This window comes from Anthonomus grandis, chromosome 14, assembly GCF_022605725.1.
Source record: "Anthonomus grandis grandis chromosome 14, icAntGran1.3, whole genome shotgun sequence".
Classification (NCBI taxonomy): domain Eukaryota; kingdom Metazoa; phylum Arthropoda; class Insecta; order Coleoptera; family Curculionidae; genus Anthonomus; species Anthonomus grandis.
In genome coordinates, this window is record NC_065559.1 from 20,944,529 (window position 1) to 20,966,622 (window position 22,094).

A 22,094-nucleotide genomic window follows, 5' to 3' on the forward strand; every position below is an offset into this window, starting at 1 on the left:
TTCATTAATAAGTCAGGATGTGCTGCTTACTTAATATACCCTCGATTACTTATCTGGGCTTAATTTGAAATACTGATGTTTGGATTAAGCAAATTAGTAACACAATTTAGACAATATAACTTAGTTAAAGGTTCTACAAATAGACATTAATAATAGTCATTCAAAATGTAGACAAAATGTTATGGCTCTTAAAGAAGGATAACTGTAGCACCTCGACCTTAATTGATTATGTTTTTGCGTAAAATTTCTAATTACAAAGTCAATAAGGTAAATTACAAAAAAAACAATAATCATGCAGATCTTAAGATAAAAACTAAAATTTTATCTTAAACGTAAATTCCATGAGGAATAACTAAAAACAACGAATTTTTCATTTTTGTACTAAGTTCATAGTTCTTTAAACTGTTCTTGACTAAATCCATAAATGTGATATTCTTTAGTAGAATTTTGTAGATTATTGTGTAATATTGGCTTCTATATTCTACATTTTCTTTTATTTTGAGATTTCTAATTTATTTTCTCTCTTTATACTTCATATCGCCATTACATATTTTTTTATTCGCTTTCTTTATTATTATTTTTTCTTTGTCTCGTGATTCTGCTTTCTTATTAAGTGGTGCCAATTGTTATTTTATTATTACTTTCGTAACAGTTTAAAAAATTTAGAACGTGATTGTTTATCTGGTTTTATTCATTAAAATTATTAACACAATTTAAATCATATAATTTAATTAGCGGATTTTACAAACGGATATTAATAATAGTCATTAAAAGTATAAACAAAATGTTATGGTTCTTAAAGTAAGGTAAACCTGGTACTTCAACCATTCAAAAGGACGAACCATATTCGTAGCAGTTTTAAAGAAATAACATAACAGAAACTAAGCATCGAATCCATTTAAGTTATGCCAGGCTTACTTTACTTTCAATTGCTTGTATTTTTGTGGATGTAGATTAATATGGTTGGATTATTTGTTTTTAGGTATGTGTTTATGCATTAATTAATTCATTGTGATCTTCTTAAGTGAAAAATCAATAGAAACACAAAGGCAGACAAATATAAATAATTAACATTAGGATGATCTTAGGATAGAAGCTGAAATCCTAGCTTAAATTATAAGTTTTAAAAATTAAAAAAAAAAATCTACACATCATTAATTCGATGAGGATAAATTCGAAAGAACCAATTTTACTTTTTACTAAGTCAATAGCTCTTTTAATTCTTCTTGACTGAATCCATAAATGTGCAATTTTGCCTTATATTTTATGATCTATAATTCGTTTTTTATTTTAAAGTATACAATTTATGTGCTCTCCTTATACTTCATATCTCTATAAAAGTATTTTTTAATTACCTTATTTAATATTTTTTGTCTCTTTGTCTCATGATGCTACTATCTTAAGTTTTGCCAATTCTTACTTTAGTATCACTTTTGTACAGTTTTTGAATTTTTAAGACGCGATTGCTTATCCGGGTTTAATTTTAAATAGTTAGATAAATAAATGCTTGGATTAAGCAGATTAGTTATACAATTTAATGAGAGGCTTCTACACATGGATAATAATAGTTATTAAACACTTAGACAAAATGTTATGGCTCTTAAAGTTGAATAACCGTAACACTTCAACAATTCAGCAAAATAATCCTCAATTGTAGCAGATTTAACCTATAAAATAAAAAGAACCTAGCATCGAATCCATTTAAGTTATGCTTGTTTTACTTTTAATTGCTTGTATTATGGGAATGTGGATGTCGAAGTGGATTAATGCGGTTAAATAATTTGTTTTTTATTATGTGTTCAAAACTAAATCGTAGCTATCGGTTAGCACTAGTGGAAAATCGCCCATCATACTATAATATTATTCATATAGTATGATAGGTCTGTCTTACATGACAAGGCATCAGCCTATTAAACTTAGCACCCAAAGATATGCATGTTGAGTATTAATAAGTTGCTTATTAAACTAATTTAGGTAAAATAAGGCCTTTTGAGAGCCCTCATCTTGTATTTCTCTAATTACTTGGTAAGGTAAATATGGACATAACATACAGACACTACTTCTATGAGGCGTTTATAGACCAACTGATTTAGGTTCTAAAAAATATATTTTATAAATACTGTATTATACTAAATGAATTACAAGCACTAGTATCCTTTTTTTTTAAAGTGTACTATGCCAGAATATTGATACTATTTAAACATCCTTTGACTATACCATTATTCCCAGTATCGGGTTCCATGCTGTGTTGTGTCATGATGATTTAAAGGATTTTTTAAATTTAAGATATATTCTAAAATAAACTTCACGTACTTAATATTTCCAATATTGAACAATAAATTTGCAGTTGACATGCTGTCAATAAGCTATACAATAATTAATTCCGTCTTTTTTCCTTAATTCCTTAACTATATCACCAATAATAAATTATACGTTTAAAGACACCGCTGTCGCCGCTAAATTGGTCAGTCCGGCCCGAAATCAAAATATTGCGCCTATATTTATGACGGCCTGGCATCATCACATTGGTACTTCTTACGCAGCTAACCTGACGTTTTAATTCGATTTCGAATTAAGGGATTTCCTAAGGGACTGTGAGCATAGTAAAAATATAGAAGTATGATTAATTCGTTGAAATTCTTTTTAATCAAAATTAATAAATGTATAAAAATAATAAAACAACATACATTATCATTAGTTGATAACTAAAGGAAAACTTGCTTTTTAAAATTCAATTTTACAAAAAACTATTGTATTTTTTTAGCATTTGTTTAGGTGTAAATTAAAGCACTTGATGCACAAAAATAGTCAACTGATTACACTAAATTTAAGGTAAATGTTAAATGCTGGGATCGTTGTCAGTGATCACCTTTTCTGCCCATAGCTCAATTTTCTGTTTGTCTGTTTGGTTTATTTTACCATTATCCTGTCTTAGTTGTATTTATATAACTATTTTAATACGGTGACTTACCCGTATTTATTTGTTATTATACAGTGTGTGTCAGCCAAATGGAATAAATTAGCTAATAAATAAACGGGAGCGTGTTGGAAAAAAGCTCGAACACATCGATTGGTTTTTATAGTTGCGCATTTTTTTTCATAAAAACTTTTTGTACAGGCAGTATCAGATAACGGTGGCCAATACCAACTTGCTTAATTTAAATATAACACCCTGTATGTTAATTAATTTTTAGATTCCTCAGATAATTTTAGACATATTTTGTATAATGTCCTATACCTATCTTTGACTGTTTGGGAAATATTAAGTAAAATTCAAAAAATAACATTTAGAAAAGAAAATTATTTATTTGCCGAAAGTTGTTACAACATATTCAAAAACTTATACATAATACAAATCTAAACAATAATGTCAATGTAGGAGATGTTCAAAATGCTCGCCACGAACGTCTTGACAACACCCTTCCTGTAGTCAAGTCAGTGGATTTAGTTTTGTATACAATAGTTTTCACACATCCCCATAAGAAAAAGTCTATGCCTGTCATTAATGATGATTTTGCGTTAGCGTAATTATTATCTAAGCTTGAAAAAATGGCTGATGACTGCAATTTTAAAAATATGAGACTAAGTATAAGTGTAAAAATTTTTACGAGGTGCACCGTAAATAATTTTAAATATAAAGGGCAAGAAATATTAGAAAAATTAAAAATTGTACTATTTTCTCCCCCAAAGGAAATAAACGATAAAGAAGAACAGCTTAAACTTATTGAAAGATTTCATAATGACCCTTTACTAGGAGGTCATCGTGGACAAAAAAGAGTCTTAAAGAAGTTAAAATCATTTTATCGTTGAAAAAATATGTCTCGCGATGTCGCTCATTATGTTAAAAAATGTCATAAGTGTCAAGTTAATAAGCCTGGTTATAAACACATTGAACCATTAACATTGACACCTACACCCCAAAAAGCTTTCGATATTGTTTTCATTGACACAATTGGTCCTTTTCAAAAATCAAATCAGGGTTATTCTTATGCTGTTACGATCCAGATCCAGAAACCCGATACATACTTCTGCTCTTAAACTGCTAAAAAATTATCTTTTAAATAGACGTCAAAGGGTAAGAATTAATTCTATTCTATCTGAATATTTGGAGTTGGATCAGGGTGTCCCGCAGGGAAGTATTCTTGGCCCCTTACTCTTTTTGTTATATCTATGTGACTTTCATAAATTCCTTCGAGTTTGTGAATCGCACCAGTACGCCGATGACACACAGATCTATCGTTCATTTAACTTTATGGAGGCCATAGAAGCTGTGAATGCTATTAATTTGGATCTTTTAGCCATATCTGACTTGTGTAAGAGTCACAGACTCGTATTGAATGCTGCAAAGTCCAAACTCCTTGTCTTTGGCAAGCCCCTTGCAGATACCGTGAAGATCAGCATAGATGGATACCTCCTTCTAATAACCAGAAGAATTTGGGGATTGTCCTTGACACGGATCTCAGGTTTGAGGGGCATGTGTCGAATTTAATCGAATTTTTGAGGGCATGTTTTTATAAATTAAAAATACTCTATATGAACAAACAGTTTTTGACAGCTGATATTAAACTACATCTTTGTGATACATTAATTTTGTCAACTGTTAGTTATGCTCAAGTTCTGTTTTGGCCTGCCTTGTATCAACGTGAAAAGAATAGCCTTCAGAAAATTCAAAACGCGTGCCTCAAGTTTAGTTTTGGTATGAGTAAATGCGACCATGTCACTCCCCTGTTGGTCAGATCAGGGTGGTTTTCTTTGGATGAACGCTTTGTACTGCAAATGGTTACACTAGTCCATAAAGTTGTGCTTTTCGGACAACCGGCTTATCTATCTAATAAATTATTTTCAAACTCCAAAATTCACGGCAGAACCACACGAAACGCGCATAATTTTGTTATTTCAGGGCATAAAACTGCAAAATTCCAGGGCTCATTTAGTTACAATGCTCCAAAAATCTATAATGCACTACCACCTGAAGTTAAGTCTCTTCTCTCTGTAACAACCTTTAAATAAAAAACTAAAAATAATATTTTTCAAAACCGACATAGGTAATCATCTCTGGTCCTTCATCGAAGTACCTACTATGATTTATTGCGCATAGCAGATTGTATTATATTTATTATTTTACATTTTTATTCTGCTATTATGTTCTATAAAATTTTGCATTTGTGCTTATTAATATGGTTAGATAGAGTAGCTTTAAGCTAGATCTCGCCATTACTTATTTAGTAGTTAAGAAAACATGTATTTTTATGCTGAATAAAGATACATTACAGACATTTATTATTATTATTATTATTATTATTATTATTATTATATATGGACTAAATATTTTGCATTCTGCTATAATACAAGACCAAGCGCATATCATAATTATACCCCATATGAATTAATTTTTGCTAAACAAGCGGACCTTCCAGAATTTCTCAATGGTCAGGTAGATCCATTATATAATTTAGATGCGTATGATAAAAAAATACGTTTCAGATTACAAGCGGTTCATAAGAGAGCTAGGGAATTTCTTGACAAAGCAAAATGTAATCGTAAAGCATATGTTGACTTGAATTCAACTCAATTGTTACTTAAACCAGGAGATTTAGTACTAATCACGAATGAAGATCGTCATAAACTAGATCCTTGGTATGATGGCCCTTCGACCATCATAGCTGTACAAGGTCCAAATTGTGTTATAAAGGATAATAAAGGCAAAGAGTCGATAATTCATAAAAATAGGCTTAAGAAATATGTAAACCAAATGCAAAATATAATTTCATTGTAATAATTTTAAGATAAGATTTAAGTTATTGAGCATAAGCAGTGGAAAAAACAGTGAAACAATTATAAAAGCAAACACAGGGTATTTTGGCATTTTTCTACAAAAGTGATTTGTGCGCGGAAACAGTTCAAATGCGAAAAGCTTTAAAATAATTTTGAAAGGCAGTATAGTTAAACAATAATAATTATTATTAACATGTATAGCATTAATTATTTTAAATAATATTATAATATTGTAAAATATAAACTGGTATCTAGGTAGCTATTAGGGTAAGCAATTTTATATATATATTTTTTTAAATTTTATTTTGTTTATATAGAGTACAGGTATACACTTTTGTCTTTAGATAATGCCCTTCACAAGTGGCCATAGTGAAGGTCATTCTCTAAGAAAGGGAGGTGTAAAGGATCAATAACCTTCAAAATATTTTATAAGCAAATTATATTATATTCTAGTTATAGGAAATGGTGCAATCTAAATAATATGTTGTATTGTTACCATGGGTGCATTAACCTTAAATAGTTTAGTAAGCATTAGGTATTATTCCATGTATTATAATATACCAGTCCAATGACATTATGTATTTTGCTGAATAATTAATTAGGAAGTAAACTAAACAATATATGTAATATTATTGGGTATTAATAAAATGTGATTGATAGCAGCAACAAGGGACGTCTTATTTCACATTACGTCTTATTTCCCATAACTTATCTCTTAGGAAAAAATAACACGCTATATAGGCAGATTTTAACCGGAATTTATTTTGCGAAAAATAATTTTATTTTACCAGAAATATTCTTTTGCAAATTTGCCTTCCTTAAATTGCTCTTGAATCTTTAACGAAAAAGCACCGTACTGAAGCACCGCTTTAGGCCTTTTAGTGAATTATCCATTAAAATTATATTATATGTACTTCCTTTTGGGTCTTGTCGAATGCTGCAAATAATTGTTCCTTTTGGTATACTATGTTAAAGGTAAATAGCTAAAAGGATTTTTTACCTAGCATACTAATAGTTGTTATCAGCCTTTTGCTAGTATACGGAGCGACGCTGCGTAGATTTTGGCTTAGGTTATATTTTACCCGAAGCAGACTTGACCTTCTAGTTCGAAACTCCTCCTATGTCTTTTATAGTTAGTTCTATATGTTGGAATAAAAAATTATTGTTTTAGCCAAATTCTACGTAGAAGTGCGTACAAATTAACCTATTTTAACAACTAAGGCATAACGTTATAGAATGAAGTATATCATCAAGCATTTTTGCATCTTGTGCCAATCTACGATTTTCCAGAGAGACGATTCCAAGTTATGTTTTCATATGCAGCCAGTTAGGGTTGATACACTTAATATTCTAATTAAAAAGAAAAAAAAATCATAAATCGCCTTTATGGTATTCTACATAACTAACTAACTTGCAAATAATTATGAATAGATAAAATATGAAAAATCAGAACATGAAACGAGATACTAAGGATTTTTGAAAAACTGCCAAGTGTCTCAACTCTTTAATAGTAGAAGAGATTTCATACAGTATCCGGGAGGCTTGATACAAGTAATAACTGATACTGTAAAATACTATGAGTTGCTTTAAAATCATTCATTATTTTTTAAACATAGTCAACATACGTAACAGTCAAATTTCTCAAACTGTACAGAAAAAGCTAATTTTCTTGTAGATCTGGCTTGAACAAAATTTGGAGGTGGCAACTTTAGGACATCCTGTTCTGATACCAAAAATGTATCTTGAAACTCAATAAATTTAAAACCAGGTTTCTTCCGCCGCAAGAAATTAATCAAATAGTCTTTATTTTTTTCAATTTCTTTTCCAAGGTAGTATTTTACCGAATTTTGTCACAAACTAAACTAGCACATAATCATTAACGTTTAGTAATCCTGCAATAAAACTTTCTTCTTCTCTTTCATCTTCTAGTTGGTCCTTTACATTAGTTAGCTCATCGGACATAAATAGGTCAGTTCATTTTTAATATCTTCCATGTTCGGTGTGTCTATTAAAACGTTTGTGTTTGCAGCTTTAACTTCTGATGTTTGTTTTTTTCTTGGTGGAGCCTGGAGATGTGGCCTTTTTCCTTTAGGAGTCTTATAGGAGCAAGAGGGTTCCAGGATACGTTCTCTATTATCATCTGAAAATTTTGGAGTTGCGTCATCAGGGAGTAATAAAGTTGCATAGCCAGCAAGTACTGGAGTTGTATTGGGTGTCCGTTTATGGTAATAAGGGTCGGTAACGCTCGCCGTTAGAAAGTCATTGTCAGTAAATAAGTGTAAATTGAAGGGATAATTCCACTTTTAGAAAAGCCTTTGGTTATTACCAAAGTGTTTTTACTCCTCTGAATATTTTCAGAGGAGTAAACGCTCGCTAATATGCAATACCACCAAGCTTAGCCATATATTTTAAAGAAATCGTTTGTTCGGGATTTTGAATCATAAAATCATCACAAGCTTAGTAAAATATGTTTCGACGTCTAACAGTTATGATAATGTTATTATTCTCGGTGATTCCATTGTGAATCACTTTTCAGATAATATCTTGTTTCATTGCTTTTCTGCATATGATTTTGCCCAGGTAATAAATGAGCCTACTCGTATATTAGCTAACACACAAATTTTAATTGATGTGATTTATTTTAAGAAATCCACAAGTGTCGTACGTTCTTATACTTTGAATGCTGATTTAATTTCCAATCACCAGGCAATAGTTTGTGACGTCAGGATTAAGGTTGAAAATGAACGAATAAAATATAAGTCTTACCGCAATTTAAGGTTTTTTGACAGAAATGATTTTCTTGCTAATCTAGAAAAAATAAATTGGGATAATATTTACCATATTTATGGTCTGGGTGAGAAAGTCGAGTAGTTGTCCAGCAACGTTTGTTCATTATTTGAGACACATGCCCCATTAACCTTTAAAATCCTGACAATATAAATGATTATTTTTCATCAGTTTACAGTCCTTCAGATAACTGCCTAGAGATAGTCTAATATTTTCTTAATCATACATTTAGTCCTGATCTCCAGTTCTCATTTCGCTTAGCCACTTTAGCAGAAATTTCAAAAATAGTTTTAGATATCAAATCTACCGCCTGTGATAGTGACTGCATCTCAGCGAATATGCTCCAACATTGTATTCATCATCTTGCTCCTCACTTGACTCATGTTATAAACTCCCGTTTGGAAAGAGGTTATTTTGCTGATGTTTGGAAGACTTCTCTTGTAATGCCTTTAGCTAAAATCAGTAGTTCAAAGAACTATTGCGACTTTAGACCTGTATCCATTATTCCAGTAATTTCGAAAGTTTTGGAAAAGTTTATTCAGCCACAGATTTATGATTTCTTTAACACAAATAACATAATCCCGCAGGGCCAGTCTGGTTTCCGAAAGCGGCACAGCACCACATCTGCCTTGTTAAAAGTTACTCAAGAAATCATTGAGGCTTTGTATAGAGGTTTATACTACGGCGCTTGTATTATTAACTTTTTTAAAGCTTTCAATACGTTGGATCACAGCCTGCTTTTAGCAAAGTTGACCTATTATGGATTCGATAATAATTCATTAAACTTTTTTAGGTCGTGTTTTTCTGAAAGAAAGCAACTGGTGGTATTAGAATATTAAGCTCAGTCAAACCGCTCTTATGTAAGTTCTGGGGTACCACAAGGATTTATCTTGCGTCCTATCTTATTTCTAATGTACATAGCAGACAGTATAAGGTTGTTACATATTGCAGTATTCAGGGCTTTGCGGATGATACGCAAATTTATTATTCTTTTAAAGCTGATAACAGCTTTAATCGTTTTAAAACCGTAACGTAGTCATAATATAAATTTAAAGGAAAGAACATTTATCATTAATAATGCTACATAAATTTAAAAACACCGCTATCACCGCAAAGTTAGCGGGTCCGGCCCGAAATCCAAATGTGTTTGTCACAGACATTTAAAGTTTTAAAGCGGTTTGTCATGTTAATAAGGTATATCCCTATATATATATATATTTAACTTTACTTATTTTCCAGGTATAGCATCAGCATATTCATCGTCCCGCTTTTCGTCTTAGTTTACACATATACTTGCATATGTTGTGAAATTTGGAGATGTTCCGATTCTGTTCTACGACCTCAAAGTAGCTTCAAAAATGGGACGGAAAGACACAAGGTACCATTTATTTCGAGGGCCAAAATCAATACCGTTAAACAAACCGTGGCTGTCATAGTGATGTATATTGTCTGCTCCACTCCCTTCATTTTTGCTCAATTATGGGCCACGATTGATCCCAGCAGTTCATTTTTAGAAGGTAAGAATAATATCGATGGTATTTATTATTAAATTAGTGTAAGGAAAATAATGAATTTTAGTTTTTAAGAATTAGTAAAACTATATTATATAATACAGTGTTACAAATAATTATAACAAAACTGTACTTACTCTAATAAGAAATATTGTAAGGGAATTGGAAAGCTCAATTAAAGATTGGCTGACAGGAATATTTTATCACTATAGATTTAAATTGCTTTTAAATTGGATCTATTTTAAGAGCCATGAAATATTTATAAAGTTTACCCTTAACTTTAAACTTCAAGGGTTTAGAATAAAATGAGCTATATATTATATCGTAAATGGAGACCAAAATAAGTTTTCAAATCAGATAAACTTTCGAAAACTATTAAACTGTTATAAGAAGGGCTAATCCTTTAGCTAGGAATAATAAATAAGATATAAGGGGAATTCTACATCAATTTAACTAATAAACCTGAACTATACAATTAAAGCACAACAGCACAAAAATTATTAATGTTTTAAATTATCTTAACCATACACAGGGTGTTCCAACACTATTGTGCCGAAATGTAAGGGTGGGCAGATCTCGCCAAAACAAAAGTTTTTTACTCATTAACCCATAGGCGCATGCGCCTTATTTCGATACTAATGGGACACAAGAAAAAGTTTAACTTATGTACAGACACAAAGAATATCGATATTGAGAGCCCAGCTCTGCCAATTTAGACGTTCGAGACCAATCGCCGGACACTCGCATTGCGTAGTAGTGATGGGCAATTCGACACTTTTGTGTGTGTCGATTCATTCGACACCATGCAAGTTAATGTATCGACACAATGACACAGTGGGTTGGATACTATAAAATGATACTCTACAACCTTTGTACGCTTCTGTGTCGGAAAATTTGATGATTTGCCTCTTGGTTTACCTATACATACTCAAATAAAAATCACAATAATAAATGATATTAAGCTGCATCGTTTACTGTAAGTTTTTTGTTCTTTGTGATGTCTTTGTATAGAATTTAAAATACATTAATCCATTGATTTTAATTAAATTTCAAAATATTCAAACACCAAATCATTTAATAATGCAAATTGTTTATATAAATAAAAATAGGTAACTTTAAGAAACCAAATTTAAAAAATGAAAAAATAAAAAAATATTTCTAATGGTAACAAAAATAAACCTTAAAAAAAAACTAACGAAAAAGAAACAAAAAAAAAATGCAGACATGAGAATATAATATTAAAATCTTTGAGAAGTGCGGCGATTTCTTCTATCAGTTATTATTTGTCCTGTTTTCGAAAATGTTCATTCGCACGGGACGGATGTCGCCGGGATACAAAGTCTTCTTTTCATTAGCTCAAAAAGGTTAGGAAACAAATTTCAATTTTATTTCCACCATGAAAAAAGTCTATTGCTATTTCTAGGTAACAGTGAAAATACTTCAATGATACTGGCTGCTTTAGTATTTTCACTCTTCTCGACTAGTTTGTCGACCGTTAAATCAAAGTCAGACCAGATGCTGCTTAACTTTTGTGTCTGCGTCTGCGTGGATGTTGATGCCACAAATTCGGAATGATTTTCGGGATCATTGCTTTTGTTGCTGTCATTAATATTGGCATTTCGAATTTGTATGCATTATTGCATTTTACTTTCCTTGGTTTGTCTTAAAATATCGTCATCGTGAAAACTAGAATGCCTGAATCTGAGGTCTTAAAATGTCGCTTCCCAAACAGTATTTAAATTTCGATATCCTTTTTTGAACCTATTTATAATTTCTTCGTTTAGCTTCCCAATAAAATTCTCTACCTGTAAGTTTTCGAAAGTATTATTTTTTAGACGATTACAGTACGCAATTAAATTTTTAGTTAATACTGCAACCCTGGATAAAGTAACAGTTTTTCCGCCACTTACTTCAATTGTTATTTCAATAAAAAATGCAAGAATATTGCAACACAACAACTTCAGAGGTGAGGAGCGGCAAGCTTGGATTATTTAATATGCCCCACGCACTTTGTAAGGATTCTTTCGTCTTATTGACCCTATTGAGCATGTTAAATGTCGAATTTCACCGAGTGGGGCAATCCTGCTTTAATTTTAGTACTTGACATCCCATTCCCTTCTGGACATTTTGTAATCCTTCTGTTGCTGAAGAACTTCGTTTGAAAAGCTCTACAATTTTCTTTACTTTTTGTAAAGTTGTATTAATTTGGCTGAAACTTACTTGCACCACCAAGTTGAGGGAATGAGCAAAATATGGAAAATGCCACCACTTTCCTAACTGTACAGGTTTTACCATATTGACTGCATTGTCTGTAACGCATGCTACCAATTTATTTTCCACATTTCACTCTGACAATGTTGATGTCTTAACTTGCGTGAGGCACTTTTCATAGGCAGCTGATAGCAAACTATTTGAGGGAGTTTTTCTGCTGGGTAGTTGATAATTGGGATTTTACAGACTAACAAATTCTTAAAAGTTTTTACTGTCTACGACATTGAAAGCTTGATAATCACATACAACAATCTTTAACAATTGCTGATCGATATTTTGTTGCTTTGAAATACCAAGAGGTTTTTTGCAAAATGTAGTAATATTCATCTGATCCTGTCTTTTTTTGATAACTTGGGATGAAGCAGCATCATCACAAAAAGTTGTTCTATTATTATAATTTTTATTATTATTAGGCGAAAATTTACCCTTATGTTCTTCCTCATTTTCTTATTGAAAACCACGTTTACGACTCTCTGCCAGGTTTATTGTAGGATGTTTTAGTTTGAGATGACGTGTTAAACTAGACGTTGAGAAGTGTATATTAATTTTTAAAACAGATGAGCATAGATTGCCTTTAGCTTTACTTCTATCTTTAACATCTTGTGTAAACCCAAAACGTAACCCCAAACTTAACCCAAAAAGTAGTCCCAAACAACACTTCTTTTTATCGACATTATTTAGCGTTGAAACTGAGAAAAATAAAGTAGAATTTTTATAGCTATTAAAGCCCAGATTTAAAATCATCTTTAATAATCCTAATATTCAGAAAAATACTTGCACTTAATTAAATGTATGTACTAAACATTTATTTTTAAAGGAAATTTTATGAAATTATTATTCATTTATTATTGTGTAATGGCAATGTGTAAAACCTAGCGTAACCTAATTATAGCACAGATCTAAGAACATAATCTCTGGCTTTGCTCCAAGTAGAATTCATCAGTGTAAACCCTCTTACATTAAGCCGATTGACATCGATTGTAGAAAAATGTATTTAAAAAACTAAAGCCTAGGAACTAAAACATGTCGGATTTTTTATATTTAAAATCTATTTTTCTATTTCTTGAGGCAGCAAATACTTTCGTCACTTTATTATCGAAATCTAAAATTCGTACCATCGTACCTAATTTTTTTAGAGTTAAAAAATAACTTTAAAACTTACAATTGGTGTAGTACAAATAATTTCTGGAATTTTGTAGTTTTCTACGCTAAGAGCCATAATATGAACTCAGGTCAGTCATAGTCAGCTAATTTTTAATCTATTAAGAGCTTTTTCAGTTATTTTCCTACTAAAGCAAACATTGTTTTTGTTTTGCTTAGATTGATTAAGATACATTATTTGATCATTATGATCTGATAAAGCTTTAACAATTCTGACCAAAAAAAAAGCCGTCTATACTAGTCAAAATATTGTCCAGGCAAGACTTACTTTTATCAAACACTAGTGAATTCAAATTAAGTTACTTTAAGATGATAGCTGTTGACCAATGTAAGTAAATCGTGCTTTTGGGCTGTTGTGGTGGATAGTCACTCCGTATTTAGCTTTTTGGGTCACACAACAATATTGCAAGAACCATCGACACAGCATTTTTCAATAAGTTTAATTATTATTATTTAGACAATACGTCTAATTAACTAATTATGATTAATTAGTAATTTTAAGTAAGTAGAACTGTTGACCAACTTCGGGTTAGATATTAAAAAACAGATTCACTTTTGTAATAAACTTTGAATACATTGTATTGACAACATTTATACTCATGCTTCGATACCTATCTGTGTGGTAATGGCACCCAAGACCACAATTTTTTTATACTTATCTGACAGATCATACAGGAGATTATCAAGACACTTCAAGAATGTATTAAATACTCCATACATTCGGGATCTGTATGCAACTATTATCAAAAAGTCTTGCAAAGCTCCATTCCACAAAACTATGCATCCAAAAGTTTACAATATTTCTGAACATCTTTCCTACTCCCTCTCGAGTATACAAGCAGACACCTTCATGTACAATATTGGACCTGGAGGAATTTGAAATGAAATTATAATTATCCAGATTTATACATGTTAAACTTGCATCCAAACACTAATATTCCCTTAGACAAAGAACATTAAATTTCCTATTACTTATAAGTAATAGTCAACTTTATTGGCTTAATTTTGCACATTGATATCAAATAGTGTAAAATTATAAACAGTTTCTATATTTCAGTTACTTCATCACAGTCACTTTTTGAAACCTCTGCCGCACGTGAAAGAACTTATTGATTCTTGTACCCTCTGCTCATTGTATCGGATTCTTAAGTAAATTAAATTACATTCAGACATTCCAACTTTGAAGGAGCTATAGTTGGCTGGATATTTAGAGGCAAATTTTCGACATTTTATCTCTGGATACTTTGGCCTAAGATAAATTACTACATCTTCATCAGTTGTAGATGGGTCTAGTTTATAGACGTGTAGGTACGAAAGCTATGACGCTGCTTTTAGGAGGCATCCTCGTTGGTTTGGCACAGTTTCTACAATAGCGAATTTCTACTTTTTCGAATACTACCTATAAAGGTAGTATTCGAACTCTACGTTCCATTTGTTGCCACTGGCTCATATTTTTAGTGCCCTTCTGATAATTAGTTATATTACTGCTCCACAAAAAAAATTATGCCTATTGTGATATACAATAGGCATGATATTACAGTAAACCTAGTATATAAAAAAACTATATTATTTGCCTACTTCGTATAAAAAAACTGAATATTTAATTAGTTGTATAGTTTCAGTTACAATTTAAAAGCACTAAATTTATAAAAAAAATACTAAAAATGTGTCAGTTTTATGAGCTCGTTTTCTTTTGGTTTGTTTCTTATAAGGTAAGTTTAGAGAATCCCCTCACAGAAACCAGCAGTAATCCGCAAGTATAGCTTCATTCCAACGGCCCTGACATCTTTTTTTCATCGCAGAAATGTCCTGATGGAATCTCTCTCCATGTTCGTGACTCACAGCGCACAATTAGAGGGGAAAAAGTCCAGTTGGGAGAAAATGTATTTTAAGGGATATGTTGCATCAAAGTTGATGATATTTGCTCAGAAGTATCTCTGTAGCTATCATCTTGTTTATTGCTAAAAAAATCCTCGAATAACTCCTTTAAGAGGATTCCACGCTTCCTTTTCTTTTCCCTCTCCCAAAACTCTGTCAAACTCAAGATCCTTCATATGGTGGTGAATCTATGGCCCAATAAAAATATTTTAATCCTTGCCTTACTAAACGAAGGTAATTTGTTTCTTAAGTGCTGGAAGGACTGTTCTTTGTTCATATTCTTAACAAAAGTTTTTCATTAATCCCAACTTTATATGTAAGGGGAAGAGAAGAACATCTTTTGGGTCAACAAGAGGTTCAGCAACGACGTTTTCCTCGATGATATCCAGATTTCTCGCAGGCCAGTCAGTTTAATAAAGCGAGAATTTTTATCCCTACTATGATGCTACATACATAGAAAACGGCAGTATTTAGTATACCCTAATTGCATTCCTAAAAGTTTAGCAATGACTTTTAATCGACGCCACAAATTTTTCAGTTATGCTTAGCATAGTTAATTGACTTGAAAAGGGATTTCATATATCCATAGGTCTCTTTCATAAAAACTGCATGACCAATAGGAACAGAAGGCAGTTGATTGCCATTGTAAAGCAAGACAGCTTTCAAACTAAGCTTGAAAGAGCCTGAAGAGCCTTTATGCAGTTGTGTCGTGATTCAAATTTAAAAATTTTATCAGACCATTTATGTTGCGGCAAACAACGAGATTTTCCTTCTTCTCAAAAAAAGGAAGCAGATTTTGCTGATGTTTCCTATATTCCGAGACCCTGACATTAAGTTAGAGAAGATTCGATTGCTGTAATGTTGGATCAAAATCGGGGTCCTTCAATGTTAAAGGCGTATTAGGTTCTTCCTCACCCTCTTTGTCTTCATTTATTACTTCTAATTCATAGATTTTAAATGGTGGTGGAACTGGTAAAGTGTCAAAATGCGAAATGCTTCGAGTAGCTGACGAAAGGTTTGGGTATTTAACCGTTTTTATTTTTTTCATTGACAATCCTGCCTTTATGGGAGGAGATAAGCAGAAGTAGCAGTCATTTGTATGATTTGTAAGCTCCTGCCGAACCATAGAAATGACAAATGGCATCGATCGTTTTTTGTTTTTGAACCATTCCCTCAGAGTAACTGAATAAGAATTGCAACACATGTATGGATCCCATGACTTGTCCTAATCGCCTACCAAAGTAATTCTAATATACAGTTTTAGTAAGCGGTGTCAGTTTGCGTTTCTGCGAAGAAAATGTTATTCCATCACAGATATAACAAAAACTGTCTACGGAGTTAATACATTTTTGTGGCATATTAATTTAGCAACTCTTTAACTTGTAAAACATAAAAAACACCTAATATATATTCGAATCACAACTTAACCTTTATGAATTTAGCGGGTGGAATTACACTAGAGTTAGCAATTTTTGAACCTGAAAGATTTTCTTTGTTGTACAGTGATATTTATGTATTTATTACAAAGCCTTCGTTGTTGCATTTCATAATCTGTTGTTTTGTTTTAATTTGTGAGGTTATAGTACTCTTTAATTAGCGATTTAGGCCTACAATACGCATCAGCCGGAGTGTTTTTCTTTTTATGCGTGTTTCTGTCCTAGTTGTTAGGTGGCGCTGTGTTTCTCACTATTGGTCTATTCTTTTTCGCCTACATGAGAATATGATGACTGTGAAGGTGGAAGTTGGTGTAGGTGAGTGGTTTGCTGATCTTTATGTCTTACACCAATTGAACTATAATATGAGCCTGCCGTGGTTGTTTTAGGGTCTTGATAAAGAACCGGTTGCACTGGATATTTGATGTGTTTCGATAAACTCTAGAATGCCCTTTTGAAATGATAATTGTTGCCTTGGCGTCATAGATTCCATTTGGGGAACGAGACTTAAAGCAATAACTCATATCAAATAATCAATTGCACATTTATCGACAGCACTAAGTCCTCTTTTATTGTAAGAACTTCTTTTTACCTGTTTGTCGACCAGCTAAAGATAAGCCTGTTGGACTGCTTATATCTGAGTGTTGGTCGGTATTATCTGTTGTAGAGGGACCCTGCAACCGAAAAGAATATTGATCTTCGCCCTGATTATCAATATCATCATAATTATTTTCCAATTCAGTCTCAGTTTCGGTCTCCATAAGTGCCTGCGATTCTTTATGCTGATCTTTTATTTCTGACTGCAAATTTCCCTCTTGAGGATAATTTTTTCGAAATGCATTTAAGAATGTCAAATGTTGTCCCAATTAATATAGCTTTTTTGAGCCGGCCTTAGAATCACTTTTACCTTTTGTATTAAGACTTCGAATATATGACAAACAAATTCCTTTTCATTTGGTTTTGCAAGATTTCTCTGTAAATTTAAAGATATGCTTGAATAGAATATACAGGGTGGCTGGAAATTGATAAAGAATAATTAAAAAAAAGTAGTTTATTTTTATCAGTAGAATCTAAATGTTAAATATCGCTTAATAAACTGGGTCACTCTATAGGATAGGGCAGTGAAAATAAATTTAAAAAAATTTTTGATGGTGTTTTCGAAAAACTTTTTTAAATGAAATTTTTTAAATTTATGGCTTAAGATAAAGGTGAATTTTACATTTATACTTTAATATTATGGATATAGCAATCTAATCTATTTCTTTTATCGTAGATTTTTAGATCTTTTTAATCCATGTCGTATGTTTTTATGAGGGTTGAAACAGCAATAGGTCAAATAATTGACGAAGGCTGTGACGTTATGTGGCAAGTCTTGCAACCTCTATATTAAAAAACCAAGTAAAAGAGACTGGTTGAAAATTTCTGAAAAGTTTATGGAATTATGAAATTTACCACCTTGCATTGGTGCAATACATGGTAATCACATACGCATTAAGAAACCAACCAACTCTGGATCAGCATATTTAATTATAAAGAATTTTTTTCCATTAATTTTATGGCATGTGCAGATGCAAATGGCTTGTTTACAAGCATTGATGTTGGAGATTATGGCAGAAATAATGATTCTGGCGTATTCAGATATTTAAGTCTTGGACGATCACTTTCAATAAATACTTTAAATATTCCCAATCCATCACCATTAGCAGGAGAAAATTTACGATCTTCATTTCCATACTATTTCGTCGCAGATAATGAATTTCCTTTAGGTAATCGTATAATTAGACCTTACAATCAAAAAAATTCGACTAATAAGCATCGCATCTTCAATTATCGATTATCTCGTGGTCGAAAAGTTGTAAAATGTGCATTTGGTAGGCTTGTCTCAAAGTTTCGTGTGTTTGAGTTCCCTATTTCGTGTTCAGTAAAAAAAAGTATTAAAATTGTAAAAGCTGCTTGTGTTTTACACAATTTTATAAAAATCAAGGAAAAAGTGCATCTCAGAAGAAAATACGTCAAGTAAAAATATTTTGAATCTTAAACGATATTTAATTCAAAACCAAGGAAGGCCCAGCGATCAAGCAACTCAAAATAAAGATTATTTGTCTGAATATTTTCTAAAACCTTATGGTCCCGTACCCTGGCAAAATAATTATGTAATTTAAAATAATTTTGGCAGATAATAATTTAAAAGTAGTTTTAAAAATAAATGGATAAATGTAATAACTATACCTCGAAATACAAGATTTGTTTAGAAATGCGAAATGTAAGTCTATTTTAGGACTTTTTCTGCAAAAAATTTATTACTTTTTTAGATTTTTAATAAATTATCTAAGAAGTATATTGTAAACAATTTTTTTTGTAAATAAATTTAAGGTCTGAAGCTAGTAAGGTCTTTTATGTACTATTTACTTAACTAAAACCTAAAAAACAGGTAATTGTTGAAAGGGCAATTTGAAGCCCTAAAAGAAACCATCTCCCATTTTGACCTTCCATTTTATAGATTTACAGTTTAAATACTATAAATATGAGCGTTTTTTTTACAAAATAAACAGCCTAAAAAATATGTAACTTTTTGGGAAAATGGTAACTTTTTTTGGACCACCCTGTAAAATAATTTAATAAAAAAAATTCTATCTTAATTTTCACTTATTAACATCGACTTATAATTCCTAAATTTACGGTATATTTAGCCCATCAGGATGTAATATCCAATAATATTCCAGTCATTTTAAATATCCAATAGGACTTAAATGTAACAATCATTTAAAAGAAAGTAAAAACTTTTTCCGTATATAAAGGGTTTCAGGAGATGACCATGAATGTCACAAAATTGTCGAAATTGGCTTAGGTACTCCATTTATTAGGTTTTGGCACCTACTATCCGCTAAATTGGGGGAAAACCGAGAGGAAAGCAGTGAGCGTGCCGAGATATTACGCATTTTAAAAACGCTATGTTAGAAGAAAGCTAAACAAAACCGTGTATGTAAAATGAATGTAAAATCGATTTACTTAAAAACAAGTTTTTATTGCATTCCTCGTTTTCTTCTTAAACTCTTCATATAGTTTTAGTTATATCCCTTAAATGTAAAAAAGTTCATGTTTGATAATTAATCATTTACAAATTAACTACAATACTATGCTCATTCTACTTTTGAGTTTTATTAAATTTTTTCCCAATTTTCGCCTAGCTCAATTTAATTGTCCTCTTATTACTATATTCTGGCAAAGTGTGGTTATATAATTGAGGATAGTTCTCTACTTCCTGAATAACACACGCGCGTTAAATACTGTCAAATACATTTGTGAAAAAGCATTTGTGGCGCAACATTTGTATCTTATCGAAAGAACGTTGTATTCTAGTGATAGAACTATGCTATCTTTAGAAACTACTGTCAAAATCTACATAGTCAATTTTTGTACATCAGTCATGCCACATATTACACATTTGTAAGTACAAATAAAGCACAAGTCTGAATTATTACGCCTTAACTCAAGTGGGTGCAAAAAGAGAACTGATATAATCGATTTGTATCAATGTGACCATTAGCTAGTGGAAACTTAAGTTTAAAAGAACAATTGCTAAAGAATTTATCTGGGACTTTCTCAATATTTTCGATATGCAATTTATAAAATGGAGACCATACAGAACTAGCATACTTCAAACTAGAACGGACTAACGAACAGTACAGAACTTTGTAGACAGAGCATGAGATGTGTTGACTGCATCTAGCTATAAGACCTAGTTTTCTATTCGCTTTCTGAACACTTTTCAATATGAGACACAAATGTCAACTTAGAATCGAAAATTACTCTGAGATCCCTAACTTCCGCTACCCTTTTTAAAATTGTGGAAACGATAGTATATTCAAACAATGTTGAACAAAAACAATTTTAAATCGTCAGCAAATAATAAAAATACACAATTACTTACAATCAATCGTATATCATTAATGATGATGTTAGAGAGCCACGGACCTACATGCGATTCCTAAGGAACGCCAGATGGCACAGAAAAGCTGCTAGATAAGAAGTTATTAAGCCGTATATATTGCAATCGACCCAGTAAATAGTCTATTAGCCAAAAAATAAGATTTGATCCAAAACCCAAAGCTTGGAGCTTTGTCAGTAGAAGCGCATGATTAACTCTATCGAACGCCTTCGAAAAATCCGTATATACAGCATCAACTTGTGAGCCTTTACTAAAAGCATTAAACAGATAATTTTCATAGCATATTATGTTAGTAACAGTGGAATGACCTTTTTGAAAACCATGTTGATTGTTAATAATTTAGCTTTTATATTGCCATGACAATTGTTTGGTTACAAGTGATTTAAAAGTTTAGGCAAGGTTGACTGTATATAAACTCCTCGATAATCACTAGTATTATTAGACTTAAATATCTGCGTAATATATGAATTCTTCCAAAAAAAAGAAAATTCTCCCGACTTGAAAGACATATTGAATAAAGTGCAAGTAGGCTTCGACAGAGTACATACGCATTCACGAGGCAGCAAGCTGGGTATGCCATCTGGTCCCTCAGAAGTCTTGCACTTTAAGCCAAGAATCTAGGCAAAAACCTCTACTAAAGATAACTCTACAAATTTGACATCAAATTGATCTGCAATCCTTGTCATGTAATATTCAGTTGTTTGAAATGCTTTATCAGAATGTACGTTAGACAAATAATTGAAAAATTAATTAACTGTATCTCAAAATTAGATGTTTAGCAATAGTATTTAACTTTTCAACATTGCTTATATGTTTCCAGAATAACCTAGGATTTAACAATAGGTTATTCTCGGTACGAAGAATATATATCGCAATAATACTGAGCGGTCAGTATTACACACTGTATGACTGCGAGCTAGTCACTGGTAAAAAATAGTCAGAAAAATTTGTTTTTCTAATATCGATGACCTTTAAATGATCTTTGGATCAAGAAATGTGCCTTCCAGATTTGGCAGGTGAAACATTTCTTTACCATTTAAGTAATTAGATACCTGTCCAAGCACTGTAGCTGGTGCGACACTCTACCACATCTGAAAAGTTAACTTACTGAGATTCTGATTTTCATTAAACGAAGTACAGCCAGGTAGGTTAAAGTCTCCTGCAATAGTAAATAAGCAGTTTGGATGAGCTTCAAATATGTTCACAGAAAACACTGTAATGACCCATATCAGAATTGGCCGTCAGTTAAACTACTCCAAAAACAATATTCTTAAGATTAAGTTACACAGAAACAAAAAATTGCTCTAACGATGAACAAGAGTGTGTAAT

At 31.6% G+C, this 22,094-nt stretch overlaps 1 protein-coding gene across 3 annotated transcripts in view; it reads left to right on the forward strand.

The window, feature by feature from the left end:
* The window catches only part of LOC126744737 (oxytocin receptor-like), a 504,438-nt gene that overhangs the window by 448,192 nt on the left and 34,152 nt on the right, over window positions 1-22,094 (forward strand). For all 3 annotated transcript variants that reach the window (XM_050452271.1, XM_050452270.1, XM_050452272.1), the window contains one exon: window positions 9,802-10,079. In XM_050452271.1, coding sequence (XP_050308228.1) covers window positions 9,802-10,079 — 278 coding nt within the window. The remainder of the gene's footprint in view (window positions 1-9,801; window positions 10,080-22,094) is intronic.